Source organism: Nanorana parkeri, unplaced genomic scaffold (assembly GCF_000935625.1).
Source record: "Nanorana parkeri isolate BGI_ZX_2015 unplaced genomic scaffold, ASM93562v1 scaffold59, whole genome shotgun sequence".
In the NCBI taxonomy this organism is placed as follows: Eukaryota; Metazoa; Chordata; class Amphibia; order Anura; family Dicroglossidae; genus Nanorana; species Nanorana parkeri.
In genome coordinates, this window is record NW_017306327.1 from 1,498,250 (window position 1) to 1,520,238 (window position 21,989).

Below are 21,989 nucleotides of genomic sequence, written 5' to 3' on the forward strand. Positions count from 1 at the left end.
AAACCCCTCGGAAAGAAAGCTGGCTCAGCACAGCCAGGAGCATGGGAGGAGTAAGGCAATGCTCAAGAGGCTAGAACTTAGTAGAACATTGCTATGACATCTTTTCCTAAGACTAGTGTGACTGCACACTAGAGATAGATTGGCAAGTGGTTGAAAGATAATGAGAATTTACAAGCATTCACAAGCAACAAAAGATTTTTTCTTTTTCCCCTAGAAATGAGAGGTAAAATTAAAGTGACACTAAACTCGGGAGCTGAATCTTAAAAATGCATTCAAGTTCCCTAACTATTAACAAAAATGCATCTTATTTGTGTATCCCTCAGCTGTAGATCCTCTGAATTGGTGCTGACACTGTCCTTCCTTCTGGAGGGTGGCTACTTTTGTTCCCCATGGTCCCTGTGTGTGTTGTAAAGTAGTCACCGCTCCACGCTCACTCCAGTGATAGACTACAATCTCACGTTTAGTTTACTAATTTGTATTGAGATTGTAGTCCATCACGGGAGCGAGCTTGGAGCGGTGGTTACTTTACAACACACATACATTTTTGTTAATAGTTAGGGTACTTGAATGTAAGAGTTAAGATTTAACACCTGAGTATAGTGTCACTTTTAAGACTTTTTTAAATTTATTGATGCGTGTGTGTGTGTTTGTGTGCATATCACATACATAGCAGCACTAGCCATTTCTTACTTTATAGTCAATGTGCAAAACTTGGACTACAAGTAAACAAAGTAGTTAATCACACATGTATAAATATTCATATCCCTCCCCCAATGTTCTGACTTCAGTCATTCCACAGCAATGATCAATACTTACTCATTGAGCCTTCCATATGTAGTCATTGACTCTGTATCCGATTTAGCCATTTGATAAAAGGATGCCTGGCTCATCAGTTCTTCCAGAGTGCTTGGGGGATTATCCATTCTGGCGTTCAGCATTCTCCGCTGGGGTGACTGAGCAACCTGGCTGAGGTCATGATAAGATTTGCTAATGACCCGGGGTCTGTCCTCCCAAGGGTTTTTTGCCTTTCTATCTTTTCCCCCACTCCCTAGGTGTGTCTGAAGGGCTGATAGGTCTGAGCAAGATAGTCTCTTAAGAAGATCAGGCTGGATGGACACAGGTCGTACCGCCATTCGATTTAATGTGCTGCTAGCCAGGCTGGTTGTGCTAATAGCCCTGCCCATGGTCAAACCGCGCAGAGTTTCTGCCTGGATGTTCAGGCTCCTCAGAGATGCTCTTTCTGGTGGATAAAGCAGATTATAGAAACATGGTGAGTTGATCACATTTCACCTGACTGATCAATATGTGCTATGTAAAATAAAGGTGTGCTGCTATTTGGAGCACTTTGATAAATAAGACTAAACAATATTAATATCCATGAACGAAAACACAATACTCAAATTGGCATTGGTGACAGGCCAGCCATTGCTGAAGAAATGTTGGTGCAGTATAAATAATGGATACTAATCACTTCCAAGGACTAGGAATATGGAAGCTCTACAACATATACCCATTCTAAAGGCTCATGCACATAATACATTGTACAAGAGTATACGCATGTAAACAAAAGTACTGGAATTTACACATGCATACGTATGGACATAAGTTCCCTAATGCAAAATGATTGCATTCAGAAACTTAGGCCCGTGAGTGTGTAAAGGCTGGCACACGTGCAAACCTGTGTACAGGGTATTCTGTCCATACATTCCTATGGGCACAAAAAAACAGCTGCTGGGGCTCTCAGGACTCTTCGAAATGTCACATGTCTTGGTTCCATCTAGTGGCAGTAATGCCGTGCAAGTGGCATTCACCAAGCTTTAAGCTGGGTGGAAGATTAATACGTCAGTCCTATAAAGTCAGAAGGGTTGAACAGAAAAATAGATCTTCACTTTAGTAGTTGTTCCAATTCAACTGGATTTTTTTTACAGGTTATGCTGATTATTGTTTAGCACTCATCAAATTGGCTTTCTCAGTTCAAAGCAGTGATGGGAACATATCCCAGCATTTGTACTCACATGGGCAATGTAACTGGATTAAGGTGACCAAGTTGTCCATGTGGGTATACATGCTAGTGTAAATTCTTGATAGGCATTTGAACTGAGAAAGCCATTTGGATGAGTGGTGAAATGTCTAAAAACAAGTCAAGTTGAATGTGACTGAATACTATGGATAAATAAAGTTCACAGACAGGTCTTCATAAGTATCAAACACACTTCCTGGAACCAGGTGAGCTGGTCAATAAACATGAGAATGTCACAGGCATGGTCTCAATTCATCGAATCAGCAGCAATGATTTACTGCTATGAATTAATCTGGAGAATCACTTTCTCCATTTACCTATATTGACCGTCTTCACCAAAAGCATGCAAATTACTGCTCTTGTTGCCCATAGCAACCATTCACATTATCCTCTTGTGTACAGGGTCAGATTTACTCTCTCTGCTACCCCAGTGCCAGGTTCTCCAATGTGCCCCCCTATATGCAGGCTGCATACAAGTGATGTCGGCAACATCGCCAAGATCACTTGTATAAAACAAGAGGCGGCTTCCCCGCTGTACATTTAGCCCTGCTTGCCCAAAGCAGGGCTAAATGTAGAAAACAACTACCCGCCCAGAGCCCGAAACTGCATGTCCCGGGTGTCGGGAGATAGGAATTCCACACCCCTGCTGCCCCTCTACCCCCTGCTGCCCCGAGGCCGAACTTCGGTTGGCCTTGTGGGAAATCCGGCCCTGCTTGTGTCCTATGTACTCTTTGTTCAAGCAGTATGAACGATAACGCAGATGGAATAATAAAGACATTTTGCAATGCATAAAAACACAGTGAAACATATTGTGATGGGCTTTTCTGGCAAGGGGGATGGATTGGTAAAACTGGCTCGGATTCTGAGAAAAGACACAAGAAACACATGGCATCTTACCAATATCTTGATTATCCTGGCTGCTTTGCCTGGCTCTCATCTGTAGCTGGAATTTGTGCTGGGAAGAGCAGAGGTGGAGGAGATACTGGCAAGTCTTGCTGCTGTCTGTTTGGAAAACATGCTTGATACCGTCTGATGTGTTCTGCAAACTTATTTTTTTCTTCTACAGCCAAACAGAAAAAAAAAAAAAAAATCACAATGTTACATTTTGTAAAGAAAGAATAAGTTATGCAGTAAATATGCATCCAAAAAATAATATTAAAATAAGTAAAGTGCATCTCTACAAGGCACAGCCAAATAAAGAGTTAAGCTGGCCACAGACCTTACAACCATCGTAAGACTTTCATCTTGCGATGGTTGTAAGTTAATTTAAAAAACGTACGATCTGACCATCTTTGACAGGTAGATCGTACTTGCGATGATCGCAAGCCCGCCCCGCTGAGGGCTTCCGGTGACCGCAATGCTGAATGGGCAGTGTGCGCTTGCGCACACCGGCCCGTGCGGCATTTATCTTACGAACATGCCACACACCCGCCGACAATCGTACGATTCTCTGCGGGTTTTCGAACATGTTCCTAAGATAAAAGTCGTGCGACCTTACAGTAGCAGGTCGCAGCCCTTCCACACACCTAGCGATAATCGTACGATCGCGGGATTTTCCCCCGATTACCGTACGATTATCGCAAGGTGTGTGGGCACCTTAAGATGCATATGACTTTACTTGTCTGCCAAAATATTTGTAGTTCTGTAAAGCCAGTCCAATGATTTCCACACACCTGCCACTCTCCACGGCTAGGCAGGTAAAAAATACTTCCTGGTTTGGCAATGCAGGTTCAAAATCAGATCAGAAACTAATCAGGGATATGAAGGGTTAATTTGTTGTAAGTTTATTTACCCTCATTTGTCTGATAAAGTATATTGGAAAATGTTTTTTGAATGATTAACTTTGTGTATAACATTGTTTTCAAATAAGATTTGAAAAATGTTGCAAGAAAAATAGATAATAAAGCTTTTCAAACCTGTGGGCTGACCGGGATTCGAACCATTGCTGCAAGGCAGTCGTGCTAACTACACGCCACTATGCAAAGGTTAACGGGCATAGCTAAGAGGGCTGACAGTACTGTGCGTTGACTACTTCTGACGAAGTCAATGGCATGAAAGAAGTAGGGATGAGTTAATGCGCGGTGATGTCATTACACAGAGATGGCGGGCACACACACTTTGCCGTAGTTTGGAGCTCCTCCATAGTATAGCATACTATTAGGAGATATGTCCTTAGTGATGGGCAAAGCACTGCAAGAGTTTTTATTTTATGCTTTTATCTATCTCCAATAAACTGTGTTACATGATGATCTCCCTTCTTTCTGCCTCGCATATTTATTGAGGGAACATATACTAAAGCCTGTGGAGGAAGGAGACCAGTACTGGGTTCTATTATTAACACTTTTAAGACCAGTTTATTCAGGTAACTGGTCATTTCCATCCAGTGAGCCTGTTTCCATTGGCGCTATGGTGGTGGAACAGATACTTGCCTGTTTAAAGAAAATATATATACATTTATACACACATATATGAATGTTGTAGACAGAGTCCATATATACAGTACGCACAATAAAAATGGGTGATAAGGGAACCTGAAATAAACAGTGCGTACAGACGTCAGCGGTTATTGACAATGGAGCAACAAGCTATTTAAGTGGATTTGAACTAAAATAGTGAAGATTTGCTTTGTTATAGGGCAGTGGTTCTCAACCTGTGTAACCTCGGGACCCACATGTTTCCTTGGTCATTAAGGATTGGCATCAGAGCCCAAAGCCCAACGACGCAGGCCCTGATGCTACAATAGACATTTTATGAACTGTAAAATGTGTTAAAACTGCATAATGTTTTTTCGATATCTAAAGAAACTCCTTAAAGATGCATTCTGAAGAGTTGTAAAGTATACTTTTCTTTCCATATGAAAAACCCTTGCGTTATGATGAGAGTGTGATGAGCCATACTCACATCTGCCAGACAGCTGCATCAGCTCATAGCAGCTTCCATACACAAAAATCCAACAGCCAAACACATGACTCTTAATTGACCGACATACCAAAACATACTAACAGAAGTAAAATGAATCTGGCAGCACAATATTAAAAATACTTGTCTTTGTTTAGTCCGGACAATAAACTTAAAGTGACACTAAACTCAGGAGTTCAATCTAAAAAATGCATTCAAGTGCCTCAACAATTAACAAAAATGTATCTTATTTGTGTATCATTCAGCTGTCCTTCCTTCTGGAAGGTGGCTACTTTTGTTCCCCATGGTCTCTGTGTGTGTTGTAAAGTAGTCACCGCTCCAAGCTCACTACCATGATGGACTACAGTCTCAATACAAATTAGTAAACTAAACGCGAGATTGTACACCATCATGGGAGTGAGCTTGGAGCGGTGGCTACTTCACAAAACACACAGGGACCATGGAGCACAAAATGTTACAATGTGTCAGTTCCTGTACTGCATATTACCTGCTCTCTGTTTGCAAGAAAGACAAAAAAGAATGTGGCGTTTAAGTGTTTTTTAACAGCTTCTCACTTCATAACAATATCCTCTACCTTTAAAGCAGATGCAGTGGAACATTCCGTAATCCAATTAGATTGTAATGTCCTTGGTTTTAACACAGTGTCATGCACAATCAGAGATATTTATGTTTAGTTTTCTTTGTAAAATAATTAACATGTTGAAAGAACAAAGTGAAAATGCAAGATTTTAGTGATTGCTTGATAGATCTGAGTGAAAACATTGTAGCCATGAGAGGGAGGATATGATTGCTTCATGTCTGATTTTGGAAGTAATAAAGGTTCAAACAGTATGCAGAAAGATGATTTCCAATTACCTATTCTCGTCCCACAAAAAATATTCAAAAGTCGTTCCAACACCTTCTCCATTGTAGTGACTTAAATACATTTGCTAATAAGGAAGACCTACTGTAAACTAGTGCAAGTCACTTTGCATCTATCTGAAGAAATAAAATACGGGAATTTAAAGCAGCAATTTCACAAAGGGTTTTATTATTAAAATCATCATAACTGGTATAAATGGGAGAGGAGGAATTGCCTCATAAGTCCTGTTGTGAGGTTATAGATCACATTTGGTATCACAGCAATAAAGAATAAAAGTTCTTTGAAAATGTCTTGCTATTGAAATGTAAAAATGAACAAGGAATGTGAATGAATACTAAAAAGTCTGGGTTGCTTACACTAGAAAGAGGGGTTAAGCGACATAGAAAAGTCACAGCAGGGAAACTTGGTGAACGCATTTCATATGCAGCTGTGGGTCAGAACAGTCTTAGTGTGCTGTGTACAGCGATTATACATATTCTTTGCTGGCACCAGTCATTTCATACTTACAGTAAAAGAAATCTTCTTTGTTTCCCTCCATGGGAATCGCAACACTGGAGTCCGTGTGCCATTGTGGACCTCAAAGATGAGGACTCCCTTAGGACATACCCCAAGAAGGATGCCAGTCTGGGACTTCTTCTCTGGGAGCACTCTATGAAAATGAACCGCATACTCCGGAAGCCTTTGGCAAACCTGACACAAAGAAAAGGACAATTCTAGGAATTAGTGTATGATTCATAGATGACTGACTTCCACACTCTACTGCATTTACTTTAGCAAAAAATTCTGTTGCTATTTATTATCTTGGACTTTTTTTAAATAATGCAAATAATAGTATGCATTAGCCCCAAGCATGCAATTAGCAATTGACTATTAATAATTAGATGTTTTTAAAATAAACAGCTTTACCTAAAGCAGAACTACTGGAAAAAAAGAAAACAAGTCCAAACAATACCTCTAATGAGGACTATCCTAGGTCCGTATAGCTGTTTACTGCACAAATCACAGCTTGATTGATGCCAGATACGACACACAGTGCACTTCTTCCGGCGCTGCAGCACCAGGAAAGACCCTGCCATTTACCCACCCCCTTCCACCAGTGGCCATTTACATAACAACTTGCATTAAGTGAATAGGTGGCAAGGTTTTTGTGAATAGATGAACGGCGAGAAAAGGGAGAATGAACGACAAGATCCCTTTACAATATGAGCGCCAGAAATCTTGATCCCACCCAGTGATTCATTGGATATCAGTTATATCAGCAATGGAGGCTCAGCATCACATGTGGCGTTACCAAGGACAGTCTAAATGCAAGTGCAATCTGCCAAGGAATGTTCATTTCTCCAAACTGGCACCCACCCATAAAGGGATTTTGATATTTACATAACCCTCCCAAGAACCTGCATCATGTCTAAAATTTCTTGAGAGAAGTACTAAGGCAGTGTGTTGTGACACGTTCAGGAAGCTATGTACAGAACCCTGCTGACCCCTCTCACCAGCCATAATGTGTCTGCATTCTATGGAGAAGCAGAGAACCAGTGGTAGGATCACTGGGTCTAAAATAGAGTATGTAACAAAAACAGAAAGGTTTCATTTAAAAATGTTGCAAACTTGTTGATGTGGGTGCAAAGAAGAAACCAGGGAAAGAACTGTTTACCTAATTAGCCCATGTAAGATACAATTTATTATATAACTTTGGGAAGATATACACAGGTCATGTAAGGCTGCTTAAGCCCTACATCTGCATCTTGCCAAACGCTGCTCTGTCAAAACAGGAATTGGAGCATCCCCACCCAATGCTTTTCAGGTTTTCTGAAGCCTTCAAGCAGCTCTCTTATGGTGTACAATTGCACTTGACTGCTTTCCAGCCACAGTGTAAGGAATTGCAGGAAAAACATGTCATTCAGATTCCTGATCTGGCATAAAAATCTGGGAGGATCATTTTATGTCTATATAAAGCTTTAATCAGACAAAAGCCAAGAAGAGATTTTACAAACATTGTATGACAAACCACAAACATTTACAAAGAAATTTGATTACTTTCAAGAATTCAAGTTCTGTTTCTCTCTCTGAAGCTCCTGTATATGTGCTGTGCAGCCTGGACAATTCTTCCTTCATGTAGGATAAATCCATTTTCTCAATCACTCGAGCAGGCAGATAATGTTCCAGTCTAAAATAAGCTAGACCATGAACCTAGGTAACAACATTGTTAATTGCATATTATGTATTGCAATACTGTAACTAAGCAATACTGTAACTAGAACAAAACAATGGACCTTGTGTTTTAAAAATGTATCATGAAACAATCAATATACAGATACAGTGTGTGTGTGTGTGTGTGTGTGTGTGTGTGTGTGTGTGTGTGTTTATCTATATACACACACACGATCTCCAGCAATTACAGGCTATACAGCAATGCAATATTTAAAGTGTGTCCTATTTACATTTTCCATATGTAAAAATGCCTGCATGGTGTACTTTATAAAGTGGATCTCCAGCAAATATCTGGAGAAAAAAAAAAACCGTTGTACACAGCATACAGTATATACAGTAGTACCTCGGTTCAAGAACTTAATCAGTTCCACGATTTTGGTCACAAACTGAATTGGTCGCAAACCGAGTCAAACTGTGATCAGACCGCGATCTCGACTAGAGAAAGCCACGACCAGTTTCAGAGCATGGAAGATGGCTGCGGTTGTGTTTGTCGCGAACGGCTGCGGAGTTCGCGAACGGAAGCAAAATTTTGTCGAACTTCCTGTTCGCGAACCGAGGTACCACTGTATTTCTGGTGGTTCTGGTTATCCATTATGACAAAAATCACCCAATTTGCATCCCAAACCATTCTTTATTTACCTCTTTCCCCTAGGGTACAAAGTGCAAATAGCACCTTGTCCGGGTTTTCTAAGGGAACTGGTTGTTTAGAAAGGTTTGTTGACAGCGCACCCCCATCGTTTTACCACGCTACTTTCAAGATGAAAATGCCAAAATAAGCCCGGTCACTGTGTATGCAGGAGGAGAAGGCATGTCAGCTAGACTGACAGGGGAAAAATACTCTATTAAAGACAGACACGCTGACAGCAGAGCTGTCCCTGTGTTCCTAAACGTATGCACCCAGATCCCATGTTCCGCCCCCCCTCTTTATGTCTTGACAGACTCAGCTGGATGTACCGTCCGATGATTCAACTTCACTGGTTGATAGAATGCAAGTGGCCAGGCCGCACAACATCCAGCGTTCCCATGGTGCGGGCAGTCCGGTGGCGAATCTAGCTGTTAAGAGACAAAGAAGGGGAGGAACAGGGGGCTCTAGCAACCAATGAGCCTGGAATGAAGCACATGAATGAAGTTTGTCAATGCTGTCAGTCAGCACCTGACCACATGTTGTTCTGCCAACTGTTTTTCAGATTGTTTAAACCCTTGAAATCCTCCCACTGTGAGCTAAAGGAAGAGCATTTATGACACAAATGAACAAAGATTTGGCTCAGTCAGGGAGGTTAAAAGATTTTTCTTTGTGCATAACAAAGTAACTGTATTTGGTACTTGTTTAAACTGTCATACAGAAGCTTTTATCTGTACTTTAAATTATAATCCACTTTATCATCCACAAATATTAGCCATCCGGGGAATATATAATCCAATGTAGCCATGTTTATGGCATTGCTATAGATGCTTGATGACAAAGAGTTTTATAGTGGAGGCAAGGACAAGTCCAGGTGTTGACCATAACATTTAGATTGTGACCACTATTTTTCATGATCCTAGATACAAGTACTGCAATGGTGTATACATTTCCACATGTTTGTTTCCTAACTGTATAAGACAGCTTAGCCTGACATTTCCGATATGAGGACACAAGTCAAAAACCCCAGTTTTCTACACATACTTCCTGTTGGTAATCTCCATACTCTGCTTGAAGAGCCAGGGATGCCAACAGCAAGGCTGCTTCATCATCACAATGCAGCCTCTCTTCCAGGATGTCTTTTCTCTGCTGCAGGTAGTACTGGTGGCAAGTAAGGCTGTGCCTGCAGAAACAGATCAGGGATTGGAGAAAGTTTGAGGTACAAAGAATGTCACATGAGCTACGAGCATTTACAGGTTATACAACAATGTAATTTTTTTTTTAAAAGTGTCCTATTTACATTTTCCATATGTAAGCATGTCTGCATGATGAATAGAATAGACATGGTTATACATGGATTGTTCCATTGTTTGACTATTTGTCAGTCTTCCAGGCAGCATACCTAAATGCACCTTTATAGTTTACACAGGTCAACCCGTACCATTTCACAATCTGATTTATGACATAATGTGACTTACTGAATAAGGCTGACATCATCGACAAAAAATTTTATTCTGAAGTATAAGGTGAAATTGACTGCAGATTTTCCTCTTTTCTTGGTATCTTCTTTCCAACCTTCTGGAGCAATTTTTGAAAGTTTCAGGTCAAGATCAATAAAGAAGAACTCATTGTCTGGAAAGATTTAAAAAAAAGAGTCTGAGTACAATTTTGGAGGGCTATGAACAGGCTTTTTAGTAACTAGAGCAGCAGTTTTAATTGCCATCTGCATACTCCAAAGTTAGGCCATTCTGAACCAGCAAAACTCCAGCACTTCTTTGTAATACTAAAGTTTGCCCACCTTTCCCACCTATTATGTATTCCTATTGGCCAGTAAGAAATGATGAAGAAGGGGGTAGGTTAAGCTTCAACACTACCTGGAAGAGTCAAAGCTTTGTCTATTCAGAAGAGCCTGGCATTCAGGGTGTGCAGGGCACAGTACAAAAATATCTCTCCTTTTTTGTTCTAGCTGCATGGATACAAGTAATGCTAATTATGCAATTGGATCTTGAACAAAGATGAGACTGCTTCTTTAAACAGTACAACAGCAAAAAGTTTCCCAGCACACTCACCAGCCAGCATGCAAAAAAACCTGTCTCACCCCTAAGGTTAAAAACAGAGGTTTAGATACACGTCTTCTGCGGAAAATGTGAAAGCCGCACACCCGCGCCAAGGCACCTCTATAAAGTGCGGTCCTAACTCTTCTTTAAAACACACATCTACACACTGTGTGCAACCTATATATATATTAAAGCAGAACTCCGGCTAAAAACTCCGGCTAAAATAGATTTCTTTGTTTTGGCATGAAAGGAAAGTTTTTTTTTACTGCTACCTATGTTCCTGCTGGCAGATTGCCCTTTACTATCTTTTCTAAAGACAGGTGGTCCTTGCAACAGAAGTGGGAAATTTCTCCAAAAGGGACATGGAGAGCAGTAAAAAAATTTTTTAGAAGAGTAGTAAAGGGTTATAATTCTTATAATTCTTTTTTGCAGTTTGTGCCCCTGCTGGAAGATTTCCCAGTGTTTCCTGTCTTGGTTACAGGAAGATCAAGTGCCTCCAATGGGAACATATACAGCAATAAAACCTACAGAAGCTCTATCCTTTACCCATTCAATTCATAACTATTTTTAGGCTGAAGCTCCACCTTAAAGGGCCCATTCACACTTGCAATATTGCAAAGCGCGCGTTTGTCATTTGCGCGATATTGCGCGTTTTCCGTGTGAATTTTCGTATTGGGGTGAGTACAATCGCGCGCCAAAAAATGGTCCTGCACAAGCGACGAGCTACAGGCGAAAGGGAGCTGTAAATGGGAACAGCTCCATTGACATGCATTGGACTTAGTACACAGAGCGATATCGCGCGGAATTATGCGCGATTTTGCAGCGTCAATCCGCGCAATAAACCGCTCAGTGTGAATGGGGCGTAATATGGGTATGGGTTGCTGTGTTCTCTAGAAAACAAAATATTAAAGATATATTTTATTATTTAGTCAATTCAAAACAAAATATGTCCCTAGTAACAAAAAAACAAGCTGCTCTCAGTTATAAAATTAGGTACCCCATGCATTCCAACTGGCTAACCTAAAAATCCCCACTTCAGTGATGCTGGTCCCTACTCACCGCACTCATTCCAAAACTCTGTGAAGGACTCCCGTCACTCCCCCTCTCATCCATTCCCCCCTCGCCCATTCACAAATCACCTTGTATTATGTGCACAGAATACTAGGCATTCTGTGAATGGAAAGTGGAATCCAATCATTCATCCTTCCCTCCTCCATTCACAGAGCGCCTTGCATTCTGTAAAAATAGCACAAGGATTTTTGTGACTGGGCGAGGGAGGAGGAAAGGCAGGGCGAGAGTCCTTCACATACAAAACCACGAGGGAGGGGGCGGGTACAGCTGGCTCTGCCTCTAGATAGGCAGAGACAGCTGTAACTCACGCAGCTGGGCGGATCTCAACATCGATGTCGGGATCCGCTCCGGCTGCGGCGTCTCAGCTGTAGCTCGTGGTATACTGAGCTTAGGGTGACGGGAGGACGCTAGTTTGTGTCCTCCCGTTACCCTAAGGAGAACTATGGGGAAAAGCCCTGACCCCATAGTTCTCCTTTAAGGGTAAATTATGTTACTGGTGCTGTATGCCCCAACATTTTTTGCACTAGACTTCAGCTTTAATTGTCAAAATAATGCATACCATTAAAGAAGGAACACTTTAGAACAAATATTTATGAAGGGTAGCTCCTAACTGCCAAACTCCGGGGGAAGCTGTCATACTACAGTAAACGCCCCATTATCCACGGAAATTGGTAGATTCCGGAATAATGTAGTTTCTGGTTGCTTGAGAGTTACTATTAAAAATAAGTCTAACTAATGTCATACCCCATACTATACCATACCAAACTCTGTATTGACTTCATATTAACCAGTTGACATCCGCGGTGTTAAACCCCCTTCCCATCCAGGCCATTTTTCAGTATTCAGCGCTGCGGTATTTTGACTGACATTTATTCCGTCATGCAGCGCTGTACTGAAATTAATTTTATACCCTTTTTTGGGGACAGATAGAGCTTTCTTTTGGTGGTATTTATTCACCACTGGGGTTTTTATTTTTTTTACTATATTAAGGAAAAATCACCGAAATTTAAAAAAAAAAACAGTTTCCCCTATATTAAATAATAAAACATTTATTATTACCCAATTTTTTGGTAAAATATAAAAGACGGGGTCACGTTGGGTAAAAAGACACCAAACATGTCAAGCCTTAAAATTGCGTGCGCGCGCAAAACCTCAAAAAACGATAATACCCAAAATTGGCCCTAGGCGACGCTTTAAAAGCTGTTACCGCTCATCAGTTTAGTGTTATCAGTGATTGATGGCCCTAAAATGATTGCTCTCACTGCGACGTTACAGTGCCGTCCGTCCGTTTTTCTACTACGTGCGGACGGCAAGAGGTTAATATTAAAAGATAAATACATTAATCAAAATAAATAATACAAGCAAAAGCAAATTAAGACAAATAGGCACACAATTGTTTCCAGGAAAATACAGTTTAGCAGAACAATGAGTACACAGGGGATTTTTTTTTCTGGTTAGATGAGAGTTCTGGTTAGTTTAATTCCGGATAACAGATAGTTTACTGTATTATGAAAATGTCTTACAGTAATGGCAACATCAGGCCAAACACTACACTCACCTTTAAACACTGCTAATGCAAACAAGTGATGCTCAACAAGCCCATTGTGGGCTACAACCATGTCAAACACATCCTTACAGGTAGACTTGGTATCACATGTTAATTCAAGTCTTTGTCCGCTCAGGAGAATAATGTTAACCTTTCGACGGGTCTCATCTGTTTTCCCTTTTTTGGCCTAAAAAAAAAGAAAAAAAATCAAAACTTGAAAAGTGAGTTAGCTAATAAACTACACATGATCAGCTTCATGTTATACATGTATGTGCAAGGCAGCAGCCATATCTGGTCATTTTAGATGCAGGCTCTGCTTCCTGCTTTACATTGGTTGTGTTTTACTTTTTCATTGGTTGTGTTTTACTGCACCTACTAACAATGCAAAGCAGCAGACTCACTTAAAGCAATGAACTGTATATGTGGCTTGTACTGTATATTATCCCATCAGTTGTAAATTAAATTACTTATTAAGTGCAACTCAGCAAGTACCTGAAAAATAACAGGTGATCTACCAGAAACGCCATGTGCGCCTTACATTCTGTTAGAAATGCAACAGCATATACTGATAATTTGTCTTTTGAGCTGTAGATGGCGCTGTAGTGCAATATTAGTTTTCTGTATGCATACGTATCTATGATACACAGGAAGTTTTTTCTACCCATACGTTTCCTGCACAATGTTGTATATATTCAGATGGAATGTCCTTCTAAGCAAGTATAACCTAATTCAGCATTCATCAAGATCTCAGTACTTCATCTAAACACATAACCAACATCTTCAACACATTGCCTCTGGTGCACTAAAATCCCACCGTTGCCCGCCGTGTCCAGCTATTTGCTGATGGACCACAAAATGCCTCACTTCTCATAACAGGTAAGAGAAGCGCTGAAGTCAAACACGGGAGAATTCAGGCAGGGCTGATAACACTGTTTGGGATTTCAGTGCAGCAGAGGCAGTATTGTCCTATCACTATAGAAAGATAGGGGCTCAGTGTATTTCTAGCAAGATCAACGGGTATTTTCCTGTACTTGCAGGGCTCTAAAAGAGATAAAACATGGTGAAATGTGCACGTGTTGCAGAAATGTACTGAATATGTTTTTTTTTCCCCTTTGTCCTGACAAATACTTTGAGAGTGATGATGCAATCTCAGCCACTAAGATCTTTCTCTAATGGCTAATGTACAAAGCTATATATCTATAATAAAAAATATTGAAAGCCAGGTATGTCAAAAGGTGAAGTTTTAACAAAAATTACTTTAACATAAAAACTGCAATAATTACGCTCAATAACAACCACTCTATATTTACATCACAAACAAGGACTCTTACCAAAATTGATGGAGGGAGATCCAAAGAGATATAAGGTTCAGCTGTCATTTTTACAAATTCTGGTCCAAAAAAGTTCTATAAAAGAAAAAAAAGTAGATTTTAAGAATTACGAGCATCCTGAAGATCAAAGAAGAAAATCTGAAAAGTGAACACCAAGCTCCGTTCGCTATATGTAAAAGTCCTTCACCCCTCTCCGGATAGACAACCCAACAATCAATTGGAAGGAAAGGTGAAGGTTATGAGATCCAAGACCTTCCTCGGTTAACTGTAACTTCTTAAATGAATTTACCTTTTTAGCTAAAGATCCCTTTTAATACCAACATAAAATTAGTCATTAGATGAGATCTTCTATAGCTATTTTAAGAGCTTGGAATTTGCAAAGCTTTTTCAGCCAAGCTACATGTGCACGCAAACTGCACAGGAAAGTGGAACTTAGTCCATGTCCCTGCAGACCTCCCTTTAAATTAATTCCCACACTAACATAGGAGCTTCTTTTGATAGACAAAAAGCTCTTCTGCCAAACCATGAAATTTAATGCAGCTCAGTACCCATTAAAGTTATTGAGGGGAATTGATCAATACTGAAGCAGATGCCCATGGCACCCAATCAGCATCCACCTTTCATTTTCAAAGCCTAACTGAACAAGCTGAAAAGAGAAGCTGATTGGTTGCCATAAGCAACTGCACCAGATTTATTTTGCTCCAGTTTCGCTAAATTCCCCCCATTATTTTTTCATACAATACAAATAAGACCATACGCAATATGTAACATTAAGCATGAACCTATAATAAAAAGCACTGGTATTTTAAGGGTTTATATACTAAAATGGGTGGAGAGATGCTAAAATCATGCAACCTTATGACACCATCGTTGAATAAAAAAAAAAAAGAAAAGGAAAATGAACAAGACAATTGCAAGAAGCATAATATCCTCTTCTTATTGCTAATGAACGACGAGGTTTTCACCAAAGAAGTACAGGAAGAATAAAAAAATACCCTCAGTTTCCTCTGTGTCATGGCTGTCTCCATTGCGATTTCTCGTAAGGGATCCCTACTGATGTCCAGCATAGATGCTCCAGGCATGTCACCTGTATACAAGTTCAGCCGAGATTGCTTTAAAGCCATTCTGGTTTGCATCTGAATCATGTCTTCCTCTTGTCGCTTCCGCATCTCTTGATTGATCTGGGCCCTGTCAGATGGGCTGTCATGCTGATAGCTACAATATTAAAATAAAATTATTACAAGCAGCAGATTGCTCACTATATCTTACAACACTAAAAAGAGTAAAAGTAAACATCCATGTTAATTATAGTGTGCCCTTCTCCAACGTTCTTCTATGGATGATGCATTTGTCTTCCATGAAGAAATGCAAAGGACACAAATCATAAATGCCATATTTTATTCAACATGAATGGTGTCAGGGTGTCTGCAAGCAGACAGTAAGTTAATGAGCGAAATTCCCAGCTGATTGGGGAATCCATTTTTATTTTTTGCTTCAAGATGCTCCATCAGTAGTCCTGACTGTCACTCACAGCTCCCTGCAGGGATTCTCCCCCTCCCGTGTCCCATCCTCCAGCGCTGACTGGCGGAACGGACGGTGGAGGGGGAAGGTACAGCTGGCTCTGCCTTTAGATAGGCAGAGCCAGCTGTCAATCCCGCAGCTTGGTGGATCTCGACATTAAAGTCGGGATCCGCCCCGGCTGCGGCGTCTCAGTATACCGCGAGTTGTAGCTCGCGGTATACTGAGCTTTGGGTGACTGGAGGACGCTAGTTTGTGTCCTCCCGTTATCCTTAGGAGAACTATGGGGAAAAGCACTCACCCCATAGTTCTCCTTTAAGGGCTTGTTCACACGACGAGACTGGTCTGTCCTGACCAGATCCGTGCGCTCCTGCACTAAAAATGCACCCCACTGTATCCCTATGTGTTTTATGGGCTACAGTTCTCACGTGCGCAGTCCGTTCAGGTCCGGACAGAAAAAATACTGCATGTCACATTTTGTCCGGTCAGGATAGGGTCCAGAAACGCAAAACGCGTAAAAAACGCACTGCACTGCAGCTAACATACTGACAGCCGCACTCCAGTTTTTTTTTACTGAAACACAGCAAAAACGCGTCCAAAACGCGTCTGCAGATCTACTCCAGATCTGGTTCGGACATCGTGTGAACAAGCCCTAAAGTGATATTAAAGGCTATGTTCCCCCACCCAATGTAAGTGTCAGGACTTACCTTAAATCATGCCTCTTTAGGCGATCATCTTCTTCTTTACCGTCCTTTTCAGCTGTCCCTCAAGTGCTGGTGCGGGTCTCCGATCCAACGCTGACTCCTCTGTCCTTCTCTTCTCCGATGTCCCACGGTGTCTGTGCGGGTGCACGCTGCTCCATATACTTACCTTGTGTCTCTCCTCGTCTCCCTGCCGAATATTTGAACTGCACTTGCGCCCGCCCAAGATCCTTTGCGGTTGTCCGAGACTCTTCAGATGTTCGGACGGGAGCGCGTGGCGAAGACACAGGTAAGTTTCAAAAGGTTTTTTTTTTAAAGTTTTTGCATATATCTACTGCTTGCTAGCAGTAGATATATGCAAAAAAATTTGAGGGTTTAATAACCCTTTAAAGCGGACCAATTCATATCTTTACAAGTCTGCATAAATACATTGCTGATGTGACAATATAGGACATTATTTTCCAAAAAAGCTGCACCTTTTACCATTAGGTAGTGGTGTAACTAGAAAGTAGTTATTAGTTCCAGTAATTTTACCATGTCTAGGGGCAATGAGGCCATTAGTCAGTCTTCTCTCCCTTAGCAATCACTGTTACATCATGACCTTGTGGCAATTTACAACGTGAGATATAGTAGTAGAAGGCTCAGAGGCAAGTAAAAACATTGGGGGATTTGCATGATTGTGACATCCAGGGAAAAGATTTTACTTTGATGATGAAGATTTGCACCCTAGCCATAGATGTCGTAGCTGTGTTAATTTTCCTTTTCACCAGTTGATCCTGCCACAAATCTGAAATCTCAAACAATGTCAGTCTTTCTAGTTTTCTCTTTGACTACAGAACACAATGTTCATATTACATTTAAGTGTATAATTGCCCTCCCCTTTTAAACAGTCATTTAAAAAAAATCTATCTAATAGTTAGAACGTTAAGAAAAGTTTTTTAAACCAGCTCTTGCTCATATAGTTCCACATTACTCTGTTCAGTTCTACTCTACACCTTGGATAATAGGATAGTAATTACAGAGTAATAAATAAGCCACAGGAAAAATTTCAAAGTAAATTCTTATTTGTAGGCTGACGTGTAAGGTCAATCTACTCATGAAGGGTGTGACAAATGTATCCGACAAGGCTCCTCCCTATGATCTAGCATACAATAAATAGCTTATGAACCGCTGATTTATATTTTAGTCCCCCGCCAGACTATTACATTCGGACAGTGGTGTCAAAATACTAGAACTGCAATCACTGTTCGGCTGAGAATGTTCAGTCCAGGTCCTTTGACCGGAAGGGTCGTGACTGGGCCATACAGCGGTTGAATCAGATGGACCAGTTTTCAACCAGTGTATGGCCAGCTTACGACTTTGTATAAAACTTGTTTGTTTAAAGCCCCCAAGCATCCTTCAGCTCCACTTGAGGAGTGTTGAGTGCAGTAACAGGAGATTTGCAGATTTACCAATAAATGGATGCTGAAGCTTGTGAAATGCAAATTTGTATTTGGCCTAAAGTGTCTGGCACCATCATTAAAGCAAATCTGACTGAGCCTAAAGGCAACACCACTAAGGCCTGATTCACACCTAGGCGACAGCGTTTTGATGCGTAGAAACACGCTTTGTTGGCTGTACGATTTTGCGCATTTTTATGAGCAGATTGTGACGTAATTGCAAAAACACACGCAAATGCACGTAAAAACCTGTGTTTCCCAGCGTTTTCTGCTGACTATATGGAGACAAAACGAGCTGTAATCTGCGGAAAAGAAGCTCATGTACTTTTTCCAGCAACAGGTATTTTGCTCATTGTGACAAAACGTTCAGGTGCGGCGGAGCACACCCGCACGCCTATTACAAGCGATCGGGCGTCTCTAAAGAAGCCCGAACGCTTGTATGTAAAGAGCCATCGCCGCCGGTTTACATTGCAGGCTGATTTCGCACTCGTGCACGCCGCCTAGCGGAGCGCACAAGCGGGGTGGGATGGGACCTTTAAAGACGCCCACCCGCATTCAAGAAGCTGCTGTCCAGCCATTTAATTACAACGGCCGGACAGCAGGTGGTTAAAAGAGCACCAAAAGATCGTAATTGTAAATATAAACTGTCATACTGTCAAGTCAATGTTATAAAAAAGGAATTTTGTTATTATAAATCCAAATGCGTGCCAACTAGCTGGCACAGCATACTGGATGACCATGGATTACTTCACCTTGATGACAGTGGCGTTGTTTTGTTCTTTAAAAAAAAACAAAAAAAAAACGTTAGTACCTTCCAGGATGTGGAGCGCGGTTTGATTCCTCTGATCCAGTAAGGGCTCCTGTGGAATCGTACCGTTTTAATCCTTCATATTTTCTCCCTAGCAAATAAACAACAATGAAAGCTTATTAGTTGATTTTTAGACATATATAAAATTGACTTGAACACACAATATTTTGTACTGACTCTTCTCATTCTGAAGACAAGACTACGGATGTCAACAAACTCTTAACTTCTTGTAAACCATTGTACCATATTACAAGTAATACTTGACTATGTGTTGTATTTATTTTTGCAAAGCCTGATGTGCTTTTGGTTTTTGATAAAAGGTATGATCCTAGTAGAGATTAGCGAGTCCTGCAAACACCATTCCAGAACCACGTCTCAAAAATATAGGCTGTTAACCTTTAGGGAAACTGTCAAAACAGAAATCTTTGAGGTTCCGTTGCCTTTTTCTGAAATTGCAAACGTTAGGGCTGTAATCATTAGGGCCTGCGTCAACAGGCATTTGTTTGCCCCAGACAGGTTTTCTATTCCAAAGTCTATGAGTGCAGAACCCTGTTTGAAGCAGATCAAATGCAGGTCAGAAGTAGATCAACCGCAGGTCAAATGTACCTGGCAATGAATTATGAATGAGCTCAAAAGCATATTAACCCCTTCGTGACGGGAGACGTACACAGTACGTCCAGCCACAAAGGGACCAAATGACTCGTCACGTACACTGTACGTGACTAGTTATTTGCTGCACTAGAAGGCTGCTAACCGCTGAGAATCAGCGGTTACCTGTCAGTAATGGATGTCTAACTATCTAGAGATCCATTACTGAAAGGGTTAACCTTTTTCAGACACCCGATACCTTAATATCGGGTGTCTGAGAGTCACAGCAAAGCAGAGACACATGTCGGCTTTTGCCGGCATTCTGACAGCTCGTATAGATCGAGAGATATCTCTCTCAAGCTATACTGGCTTTTTTTTTTTTTATCTTTTGACTTTCAAGAATAGATACAAAATGTTATGTATTAGACACATAATGTATCTATTCTTGAAAGTAGAATGTTTAAGTTTTCTGAAACATTCACTGACAGCTGAATCCTGAACTGCTGCAGGATCAGTGTCACTAACTTATTATCGGCTGTTCTGAAGTTTGAAGCAGCCTGATAATAAAAAAAATGTATTAATTTATCAAGCAGTAATAGTGAGATTAATTCACAATGACTGCCTGATATAATTAAATAAATAAAATTTGTCAGTATAAAAAAAGTGAAAAGTGTAAATAAATTAAAAAAAATAGTGAAAAGTGTAAAAAAATTAAAAATAAGGGACAAATAAATGAATGTATGTATTGCATTTTTTTTTAGCTGTGCTGGTTTTGTTAAAAAAAAATACTACAAATCAAAACTGGGAAAAAAAGTTTTTTTTTACGTTTTTTCCTCTTTTTTTAATTTGTATTTGTGCTAAGTGAGGCGTTAGACACACATATGTGATATAAATATATAGCCCTATCTGTCCTCTAAAAAACAATATATAATATGTGTGGGTGCACTTTGTAAGAAAGTATATTACTGACGTGGAAGAATCACACAGCAAAAATGTCAAAAGTGTGTCAGTCATTTACGAACAGAAACCAAAAACAAGCTCAGTCATGAAGGGGTTAAACTGATGTTATTGTCTCAAGCCCATTGACACAGACTCTTATGATTGGCCTTGTAACCTAGAGCGTCATTGACCTGGACGAAGCATGTAGCTAGTTGTATGTAGCCAATAAAGTATACGGACATTAATTGTCACCGTATATGCTCTATGCCATTGACTAGTACAGAAGCATAAGGATGACAGGCTTGGAGAATGCCTCCTGTGATGGACTACAATCTCACATTTCGTTTACCAATTTGTATTGAGATTGTAGTCCATCACAGGAGTAAAGGACAGTGTCAGCACCAATTCAGAGATGATTTGAGGATCTACAGCTGAGTGATACACAAATAAGATACATTTTTGTTAATAGTTAAGGTGCTTGAATGCATTTTAAGATTTAACTCCTGAGTTTAGTGTCTCTAAGTTTAATTTTATACCCGTTGGCTATATGCAAAGCAGATTTCAACAGCGTACACCCCCATAGCACTTTGAATGGAACCAAAACACAGAGTGCATAGTTTATACAGATTTATATAATATATACAAGAGTACAGCACAAATAGTCATAAGGTAGTTTTAAAGTAAACCTGTAAGAAGGGCTATCATTTGTCAAAACCGTGGAGATCCTCCACAGCACTAAAGGCTAACATTGCCAGGCTTCTTGAAATGGGTGCACAACTATGTCTGATGCAAGACTTAGCTGTGACAGGTGACAGCCATTCTGACAGGTTCCATTTATTTATTTTTAATACATGCATGTTTACATAGCAATGACGTGTAAAAGGGGATTAGGGTAAAACCTCCCGAAACGTTTGCACCCTAAACAGGTTTTCCATAAAGTTTCAGAGCCTGGCTATGTGCTTATTACTGTATATTGCTTATGTTTGCAGGTTACATATATGCTGAAAATAGATCTAAGGGGAGTTAAGTTATTTAGGATGTCTTAGCAGCACACAACAAAACAGAAAAATTAACATTAATATCTGTAATTACCTTGTCTAAATTCTGGGTCTGATGATACAATGGATGGGCTTTCACTAGAAGTACTATAGGCATCACTGTGAGATGACCTGTGCAATCTTCCAGGCTCTGAAATGGAACAGACTTATCATAAGTGTAACCTGCTGCTTAAAACCAGCACAAGAAAGGTTGTACATATAATTTATACATTTTAAGTCACAAATAACCTGTTTTAGGACACTTATATATTACATTACATACTAATGTGTCTTAAGTAGCTTAAGAGATACATTAATTC

At 40.4% G+C, this 21,989-nt stretch overlaps 1 protein-coding gene across 1 annotated transcript in view; it reads right to left on the bottom strand.

Annotated features, from left to right (window-relative positions):
• PTPN13 (protein tyrosine phosphatase, non-receptor type 13) overlaps positions 1-21,989 on the bottom strand; it is a 159,455-nt gene that overhangs the window by 58,978 nt on the left and 78,488 nt on the right. Inside the window, exons 8-18 of the mRNA XM_018576193.1 lie at positions 21,725-21,820; positions 19,109-19,196; positions 15,635-15,854; positions 14,640-14,714; positions 13,321-13,495; positions 10,113-10,266; positions 9,679-9,817; positions 7,839-7,991; positions 6,309-6,491; positions 2,918-3,080; positions 817-1,240 (exon numbers count right to left, since the gene is read on the bottom strand). Coding sequence (XP_018431695.1) covers positions 817-1,240; positions 2,918-3,080; positions 6,309-6,491; positions 7,839-7,991; positions 9,679-9,817; positions 10,113-10,266; positions 13,321-13,495; positions 14,640-14,714; positions 15,635-15,854; positions 19,109-19,196; positions 21,725-21,820 — 1,870 coding nt within the window. The remainder of the gene's footprint in view (positions 1-816; positions 1,241-2,917; positions 3,081-6,308; positions 6,492-7,838; positions 7,992-9,678; positions 9,818-10,112; positions 10,267-13,320; positions 13,496-14,639; positions 14,715-15,634; positions 15,855-19,108; positions 19,197-21,724; positions 21,821-21,989) is intronic.